This window comes from Solanum stenotomum, chromosome 9, assembly GCF_019186545.1.
Source record: "Solanum stenotomum isolate F172 chromosome 9, ASM1918654v1, whole genome shotgun sequence".
In the NCBI taxonomy this organism is placed as follows: domain Eukaryota; kingdom Viridiplantae; phylum Streptophyta; class Magnoliopsida; order Solanales; family Solanaceae; genus Solanum; species Solanum stenotomum.
The window spans coordinates 11,025,017-11,035,244 of NC_064290.1; the positions used below are offsets into that span (position 1 = coordinate 11,025,017).

At 27.7% G+C, this 10,228-nt stretch overlaps 1 protein-coding gene across 1 annotated transcript; it reads right to left on the minus strand.

Annotated features, from left to right (window-relative positions):
• Positions 1-84: 84 nt before the first annotated feature.
• Positions 85-2,090, minus strand: LOC125877016 (myb family transcription factor MPH1-like). Its single transcript, XM_049558320.1, has 3 exons — positions 1,896-2,090; positions 1,609-1,685; positions 85-217 (listed from the first exon to the last, which is right to left on the minus strand). Exons 1-3 carry the CDS (start codon positions 2,041-2,043, stop codon positions 113-115), a joined length of 330 nt encoding a protein of 109 aa, XP_049414277.1. The 5' UTR covers positions 2,044-2,090; the 3' UTR covers positions 85-112.
• Between the last annotated feature and the right edge of the window lie 8,138 nt (positions 2,091-10,228).

Consider the following 10,228-nt stretch of genomic DNA (forward strand, 5'->3'; position numbering starts at 1 on the left):
CACCATATATGTACGTATTGAAAAGGGAAGAAGCGCTCCAATCCCTATAAGAATATTTTTATTCTAAAAGCTCGAACTCGAGATTTCTGATCAAGATTATATATTTACAGACTTACTCATATGGAGAAGACCATGAAAATTGTGGTGTCTCTTCATGGAAGTTGTTCACAGACTTAACAATATTGAGGTTGCCTCTCTCCTTCAAGTTTCTGTACATCTGATTTTCAATTATACATCAAACAATTTATTAATTAACATAAAACACAAAAGTGTTATTTTTAATAAGGAAATTATGCATGGCTTAGAATGGAACAGCTCATTAGTAGACTGGATTTCAAACTTTTAAGTTTTTTTCTTATTTAGTAATAGTAGGGCACTAGGGCTTCATATATACCTAACCTAATCACTAATCTAATTTTAAGCATCATGTGCTAAACTAAAAGTCTATAATAATCCTCTCCAATATTCCGCAAATTCATACGATATTCATAAAGAGATCAAAATATGTTAGACTTTTCTTGATAATTAAATACTTCAAGAAAAAGTTCGAGAAATACGCCACTAACGACCCTCGAATCACGGAGAAATCCTAATCATCCTAGTTCGAAAAATACGTCACTAATGATCTTTGAATCATGAAAAAAATTGGGAGATAAAAATCAAAAGAGAAACAGAATTGTACCCATATTATTTTAATAAAATATTCTTGTTTCTTAAAAAAAAGTCTATAATTGAAAAACAAAAAGAAAGTAAACACACACAAAAAGAAGTATATGGAATCTTTTCTGAAATAAAATTACCAATTAGGTTGTTATATTCCAGGAATTAAATTAAAACTTTGTGTACGTACTTATTAACTTTCACTCAAAATATGCATTCTTAAGTTTAGATCAAGTTAATTAATCTTCCCTTTTATGCTTTGAAAAATTAATATGGTATGTCAGACTTGTTATTAAAGAAATCAAATTGCAAGTGTCGACAAAAAACATAATATAAACGTGCTTCAATATTCCTTCATTTTCTTTATTTCTCATTTCGAAAACATCATGATTATATTTGTATTCTTGAAACCTTTATTTTCAAGAAAAGGAATAGAAAAATTATATTTTAATTAACAATTTCAAATTTGATAATGATATACATTACAAGGCAAAACTAGAAAAAATAATAATGCATGTATTCTCAAACAATCATCCAAAAATACACACTAATAAAAACTCAAACAATCATCCAAAAATATTTATATCAAACAATCATCCAAAAATACACACTAATGAAATCTCACTATTTTCTCATTGAAGTATGTTGAATGGTTCTTTTCATAGATATTTTGATTCAATCGATGAGAAAAAAAAAAATAATAGTGTATTCACACGGAAAAAATTCGAAAGCTTCACAATATTTCAGTGAGAATTTGTTTATTACCATGTGTTATCCCATTGAGCTAGTTCGGTTAAAAAAATAGATAGGAAAATCATGTTTTATAAAATAGATTTCTCAAGATTTGCGGTGGCCGAGAAAAGACTATATTTCTAGTTATAACATTACTTTTGAAGGATCTGACACACAACATTCATCCCTTAATTTATCTTTTTAAGAATCAATTACCTGGAGATGGCTTTTAACATGAGAAATCTTCAATCCCTTTACTGCCATCATCTGTTGAATTCTCTTTGGAGTTGCTTCTATCATATTAAATTAAAAAAAAACCATTACTCCTTAATTTCTTACTAAATAGCAATAGATCATCATAATTAACTACTAATTAATCATCCCATGCATATTAAATCTCTTTCTATATAGCCAAAAACATCAAAATTAGAAAGAAAAAAACATATTGATCAAGAAAAAAACAACTAAAAAAATATACAAAATTTTTTAATTGGAAAACTTACTATGTCCTCCTCCAAGAAGTTGAACAGCTTCAATGAAGAGTTCATGAAGTTGTGGTGTCCATCTAAGTCTAGGTATTGATGATTTCTTGTATTGTCTAACACCTATTTTTTGACAACACTTTTTTTTCATTTTTGAGAAATATTTCATCAGCAAAAAAGATATACAATCGATTGGCCAAATTTAATTGGAGTGTGTGTATGTATATATATAGAGAGAAATATATAACGTTGGAACCATAAAAAGAAAGAAGAGAATTACGGCTATGTAGAGTCTGATATTTTGGACTTTTCTTAGTCTCTCTGTGGACTTTCCTAAACATCCACAAATTCCTTACCATTTCCTCCCCCCCAACCCCACCTCAATCTCAGGGTCGGAGTTGGGACGAATCTGCTTTATTGAAAAATTATATTGTATAGATAAGTTGGAAATACATTTTATGAATGTGTATAAGATATTGAATCCTCTTGACTCTGTTTATATATTTACTTTTCCTTTTTATTTTGAATCATCTTAATGAAAATAAAGGACAAAATGTTTTTTTTTTTAAAGAAAAGGACAATATAAGGTCAAATCAATGTACTTTCTTCGTTTTAATTTGTTTGTCTTAGTTACAATATTGACCATCAAAAGATATTTTTAAATATTTTGAATTGTTAATTGTATGGTGATTTAAAAGTAGTAGTTTTTATGTAGTTTCTAAAAATGAAAGTCTTATTTAAAAAAAAAATAAATTAAAGATTATGTAGCTGAATTCACACCGTACAAAAAATTAATTAATTTAACCATCGTACTTGAAATTATGCCAAACACATTGAAACGGAGGAAGTGTTAGGGAAAGAATTTTTCTTTACGCAAAGACTTCTACATATGGTCATTTAATAATTAAAGACTTTTGATATTTAATGTATACGTACCAAATGTATAAATTATAATATAACCTTTTCCACCATATTTACTTTTAAATCTGTTTTGTATACGTAACACGGAATTAAGATACATTGAATATTAAGGCATTACATTAATTTTCTTGGTCCCAAATAGAGATATGGGAAAATGCATCTTAATAATTCTCTTAGCCATAATATAATGCAAACTTAAGACTTAAGAATGTTATACTTAAATCTTTGAAATTTTCAATTCAATCTCAAAGAAAAAAAAGCCTATTCAATATGAACATAGATGAATTATTAAATTTCAATCTTAATTAAAAGATAGATATAATATGGATTGAATGTACTACCAGTATTTCTTCATTAGTTCATTTTAAAAATAATTATTTTAAATATGAAAATAATATAACTTTAAACTTTTCATTTAATGTTTTGAAAATTTATACATCCAGTCAAATATTATGTCATACTTAAAAATCCACAGGTTTTTTTTTTTTAATAAATGTTACTTTATTTTTGTTTTTTAAAATTTTATCTAAGTCATCTACGTCAGTCAAATAAATTGAAACAGAAGAAATAATAGTCAAATAAAAGTTGTAGTACTATTATCAATTGCGCACCCAAAAGAAGCTAAGTTCATTTGAGGAACTTGCATAATTTAATAGGAAAAAATATAATTAATTGATATGTAATGAAACACAATGATTGTACGTCAACTGGAAACCTAGAATAGTAGAATATATATGTCCTCTTATATTTGGTGTTCTTATTGATGTATATAATGACAAAATAAAGCAAGAATATTGAAAAAGAATTATTTATTAAAAAATAGTTCTTTGAAATAAAAATATAACATTGGAAAAATAATAATTATCATTATCTTAAATTGTTAAAATAATAATTATTCTTGGGACAATTTTTATATTTTCGTTAAAACAATGTACTTATTTTGAAACAAAGAGAGAGTAATAATTCAGAAGCGAAACCAGTATTAGGGGTTTGAAGTTCTAAATTTCCTTCACCTTTCTTATCATTGAGCTGTCAATCAATTTTATTAGGGGTTCACAAATTATTACTTAATTTTCTAGTACAAATATAGAATCTATGAAAAAGCTACTGGATTTATTCGAACTCACGAACCTCACCTAGTTTCACCTGAGTAATATCAAAGGTATCTTGATATGATAAATTGATAAAAAAATTTGAGGTAAATAATTTTATTAATGTTAACGATTAATATAAGATGGAGTGCAAACTAATTGGTTGAAAGGTGTGAACCAATTAAAGGAAGTTTTGTGTTGTAGTAGTATTCTTTTTTAATGAATAAATTGTCATGTCAATAAAAGACGGTGCCTACTTTTGGACCCCATCTACATTATAGTAATTGGTCCTCATCTTATTATTATTATTAATAATTTATTATTATATGTTTATATGCCGTGTTCAACACAATTATAAATTCTTTGCCAAATTCAATGTTGCATGAAGAAATTTTAAAAAGGTGAACTTGGAATTTCACGAAAGCTACTTTCGGAATTATTTCAAAAAGATAAAGCTCACTTGTTAGTGTACCATCATCTACCTCTATAAATTATGTTATTTAAAGGCGGAGTCAAAAAATTTATTGAGAGATTTGAAATATAAAAAAACACTAATTGAAGAGGAAAAAAGAAGTTTAACATATATTATATATATGTAAGAAAAAAATTTAATTATGAATAAATAGTATAAGGTTTATTGAAAGGTATTTAAATGAACCCTCGGCCCTTATTAGCATTTAGCTCATCCCCTAACTTTTAGTCTGTTTGGTATGAAGATGGAAAGTATTTTCTAGAAAACTAAGTGGATTTTTATTTATTTATATTTTGTATATAGGTAAAACATATTATATTTTAAAAATAATAGTTATATATAATTTAGATAATATTATCGGAGGTGAGGGTCGGATAAGAGATGCATGTGGGATGGAGGGGCTATGGGGAGTGGGGTGAAGGACGCGATCAATATATTAAATTTCAGTTATGAACTTGTTTTCTCTATTCTCACTAAGAAAGACATTAACAAACTTATTTTCTTGCAAAAAAAAAATTCTAAAACATTTTGATCAACAACAAAAACCAAATTATTATTTTTTCCTATTTACCTAATGTTAGTTAAGTATTAGTTTCTTGGTACATACACAACACGCATTGCACATTTTTGGACCCTTTCGTGAAAACGAAGATACTTTTTATACGATTAGATTATTGAAATGATAATTATAAAAATAGTATATATTCATATAAAAAAATAGAAATAGTAACATAAAAATAGTATATGTTATTCCCTACAACATATTAAAATAATATAACAACAATAGTGTGGATATATTAATTTAGTAGCTCGCCGTAGTTTGCACTTTGCAACTTTTTTGAATATTTTTGGATGAGAAATGCTTAGAGAATCATCACATGTCAAGTATACAAATTAAAATAGATTAATATCACTGACCTAATAAAAAAATATTCCTGCACATGATTTTATTTGATTAAATTTTTGTAATTTATCATTGGTCGCTTACAAATAATTTATCAGTTTACTGAATCGATTCACTCAATAGATATTAACGCAGACAATCTTTCACTAGCAGATGATCATCACTCGATATAGATTAACTTATGCAGACAATCTTTCACTAGCAGATGATCATGATTTTTCACTACTTATATCAGCATGTTCACTTTTGATATCTCCAGATCTTATCACCAAAAAATTTTACGAGTGACAAAATATTCCGCTACTAAGCTAGGATTTGGAAGCATAGAGATGTTTGGTAGCAAATAATTTATCAAGTTGGCTAAGTTTGTGGATGATATCAAAATGGGAACACAACATTCTTTTTTTCATTAATAGAAAATTTTCCTTAAAAGTGAAAGTTTATTTTATTCTTTTTTTTTCATATTTTTCATGTCTCTAGTTGTGTGTACCTTATGTTATAAGATTAAGAATAAAGTCGTTAGTTTAGGTGATCATTTAATGTTTACAAGAAAATTAAAGAAATAAGTCATGTTTGGACGTCCAACATGTAGAAGAGACTTCATCTCACATTAAATGCATTATATGAATTGTTAAATAAGTGAGATTTGACTAAAATAATTGGTTCGTGTTACATATGTTTCTTAGATGTGTAGTGTACTATTGCTCCTTGAGAAAGAGAGTATGGAGATTTACCGATATTGTATGTAACGGCAAATTCAAAATTTTCATTAAAGGAATTGAAAATAATAATAATATGGTGCTTAGGATTTAAGTTTGAAATCCCAAGTGAATTTTGAAGTCTATATATACACTAAAAGAGAATACCTTATATATTCAGTATAACCTTTTGTTGAGAGGGTTCGGGTGAACACATTCACACCTAGAGGCGGACACACGTACGTTTGAGGAAGTGGGTGCACGTGCATCCATTAACTTCGTAAAAAATATGTATATATACATGTGCATACTTTAAAGAAGGATCATATAATTAAATGTGCATCCCGAAATACATGAATTGAGTTGGTGCGTTGGTCCAACATTGATTAGTGTGCTCAGGTTGAGACCATCCAATTATCATAGAGTGAACTATGTTATATTTTTATTTACTTAATTTATATTTACTTATAGACCTTCGATTTTATACTTGTTTGATAACATTTTCTAAGGAAGTGTCGTTGATGCTTCAATTAACCCGCATCCGCTTCTAATAATACCTCCATTACCTTTAATTTCTGAATTCACCTCTGTTCACACCTTCCTAGATCCGCCACTATGTATGACAAAAAGTCCAAAAAGAAAGTTCGATCATGTGATTTTGAGTACTAATGCTACCTACCACTACTAGTGTGAATTGTGAAAGTGTCTTTATGCTAAAAATTAAAAAAACTCAACATGTGATCCAATTTCCAAACCCTTTAAAAATGAAGTTACGTAGAAATTCCATGAAAGTAACCCCACAAAATTAAATGTGCAAGAAAATATAATTGGAAAATAAATTCTTTTAACTTTCTTTAAAAAGTAAGTATATATTTAGAGTATTAATTAAGTTATGTTTTGGATAAAAAGAGAGTGGAAATGCCGTACAAATAATTATTTGACTAATATATAATGATGGTGATATATAATTCACCAAACTATAATTGGAATTTAATTTATATAGATATCTTTGACTGTTAACTTTTTTCTCACATCCTATAGGACATATAGGTTCCCACTTTCAAACGATGCCAAATTCGAAATTCTTGACTTAACCAAGATTTGCGACTTATAAAGCTTATTTAATGAGAAATAATTTTTTATCGAGCATTTAAACTCAATAATTTATAATTACATTTATACAATGTATTATCGCTCCTTGAGAAAGAGAGTATGGAGATTTACAAATATTATATGCATTGACGGATTCAGAATCTTGATTACTGAGGAGATTTAGAAAATAAAAATGCTTGGAATTTAAACAATTGAAACCTCAAAGTAAGTTTTAAAGTGCTAAAAATACCTTATATATACAATATAATTTTTTATCGATAGAGTTCAGATGACCATCCAAAATCAAATCAACATTTATACATTGATTTGGTATAATGTATTTCATTCTAGAATGTGAATTGTGTTGAAGTCTTCAAATGTGAACAAAAAAATAGGTGGAAAAGATAAGCATCAAATTATTAATTAGTACTTTCTTCGAGTTCAATTAATCAAACCTCAATACGCACACCAATATCGGGCTGAAAAAGAAGACGAAAGAGAATTGATTTGGTTAATAAAAATATACGTAGAGATGAAGAATTTGTTGAATACGATTTTCCTAGTAGGTTTTTTTAAATATTGGAAATTAAAGCAGAATTTGCTGAAAAGTTTATTTTATCTTTTTATGTCTAATATACAGCAAAATGCGGCGCATATTTTAAACGTTTATTAGAGTTTGTGAGTCATTCTTTATTTTTTAGATTCGAGGATCCCTTTAAGTTCATACATTGCCTAACGTAGATGTCATAACGTTTGAAAATCCATATAAAAATTGCTTCTCCTACAATAACATTGAATTTCAAATGTATAAATGTGTGGATTTTGGTATATCATTGAAATTATGGAAAACACCGATAATAGTTGTAGTGGAGTGATAAATATTCTTTCATCCTTAATAAGAGGTCTTGGGTACGGAATTGCTTTTGTTAGAGAGTTTTAATCTTCCCCCCCTCCCTCCAATGTGGGATTTTCTGGCGCGAATCTGGTTTTAGTCGGACTCCAATCATGTGAATACCGAACATTGGGTGGAAAATAAAAAATTACTGAAAATGCTTTTAGTACTCTCTCCGTCTCCAATGACAGAGCCAGAATTTTCATTAAGGGGTGCCAATTGTAGTACTAATAAAAATAATTAGTAAGGGGTACCAATTGTAGTAAACAAATAATAATTAGAAAGCACTAGTAGAACTAGAACACACGACCTCAAAGAATTTTTGCATCCCCTTAACCACTAGACTTAACTTTAACCTTCTATCAAAAGGTGTCAATACTTGTATATATATTTATTTTAAAAAAAAATTGACCTTTATATACAATGTAATTTTTCGGTGAAGGGGTGTCATGCTTGACACCCCTTAGGGTGGGTGGCTCCGCCCATGTCCGTCTCAATTTATGTGATATGATTTGACTTGACACAGTCACACAGAAATTTAAAAAGAAAACAATATGTGTCATTCCTTTTGGATCGAACTAAAAAGAGAGTGAATCGTATAAATTGAGAAAGAGAGAATAATAATAAATAAATATGTCGATTTAATTATGAAATTAACATTCGCATAAGTCTACTTGGACTTTATTGTTTTTGCCGGTTAATTATTTGNGGTGTCATGACACCCCTTAGGTGTGGGTGGCTCCGCCCATGTCCGTCTCAATTTATGTGATGTGATTTGACTTGACACAGTCACACAGAGTTTTAAAAAGAAAACAATGTGTCATTCCTTTTGGATCGAACTAAAAAGAGAGTGAATCGTATAAATTGAGACAGAGAGAATAATAATAAATAAATATGTCGATTTAATTATGAAATTAACATTCGCATAAGTCTACTTGGACTTTATTGTTTTTGCCGGTTAATTATTTGAATTTAGATAGTAATAAAATATTAAAATATTGTATAATTTGAGGGGGGGAATAAAGGGCACGTCTAAAATTGTTATTGTGAATTGTGATAACGTGTGGAAATCTAAATAAAGTATTAAGTAGAGAATTAAGTTTGGAGACTATTCAAAAGAAGTAATTATTACCTTGTCTAGTACCTCTCAATACAAGTCATAGAGGAAAAAACCTCTAAAAATCATGCTTATTATCTACATTTTTTAATTTCATTATAAGTATTGCTTTAGCTCTAAAATAATTATCACTTTGAAAAATTAATTATATTTTTCCAATTTTATCCTAGAGTATCAAAGAGGTCTAAACTCTTAAGTAATTAGCAATATTCATTTTTTATAGTAGCATTTAATTAATAGTCAAAATATAATATGAATACTTTATTAAATTATACATTGTACTTTATAGATTATTTTTAATGACCGTGATTGTTTGTGTCTTTATGCTAAAAATTACAAAAAAAATAAGAATATTTTATTGATACAGTGTCGATACAATTTTGTTCCTCAATTGATTCTTCTCTCTAAATTTCTTCGTGATTCGAAAGCTGTTATTAGCGTGTTTCTCAAATATAAGAGACTACATCTTATTCTCTTTATAAATAACTCATAAATTTATGAAATATATGAAAATTTTTAAATGTCTCTCCAAAGAAATAGAATAGAATAACCTCCAAGAATTTCACCTAAAACAGAATTCATCTGGTAGAGTTGTATGAAATTTCGATGTAGATAAAATCTTAAAAGACCAGTAAAATGTGATATTAAATAAGGGGAGGAACTGATCGAATAAATAATTAAATAAAGTAGATATTGGTCATTAATTTCAACGACTATTATCCTAAAGTTTTTCCACTTTGATCAATTAATCATTTGACATTTGAAGGCCTTTCTAACTATCTTTTTGAATATGTAGCTCAAATCATTTTGTCTGCGGATGCCGTTTTAATCAATCAACACTTTCTAGAAGGTTATATGGAAATTCACTAAAAAAAATTAAAAAAAAAAAAGAAGAAACATGGTTGTATACATAATAGAGTATGTGTATATAATATATATATATAATATACCCTCTCCGTCTGAAATTAGTTGTTCATTTTCTTTTTACATGTATATTAAGAAATCATAATAAGAAGACAATTTTATTAATTCACCCCTTAAAAAACTTCTTAGGAATTATACAAACAAATGTGAACACTTTGAAAAAGAACTAATTACAAGGTTAATATTACTCATTTCATTGACTAATGAGTAATTTTTGAATAGTAAACCTTAAATGATACCAAT

Bases quoted from the DNA above. Each gene is read 5' to 3' on its own strand.
- LOC125877016 (XM_049558320.1), bottom strand. From the start codon at position 2,043: ATGAAATATTTCTCAAAAATGAAAAAAAAGTGTTGTCAAAAAATAGGT. The intron at 1,686-1,895 runs GTAAGTTTTCCA...TTAATATGATAG, and splicing joins ACTTCTTGGAGGAGGACATA to AAGCAACTCCAAAGAGAATT. The intron at 218-1,608 runs GTAATTGATTCT...ATTGAAAATCAG, and splicing joins ATGTTAAAAGCCATCTCCAG to ATGTACAGAAACTTGAAGGA.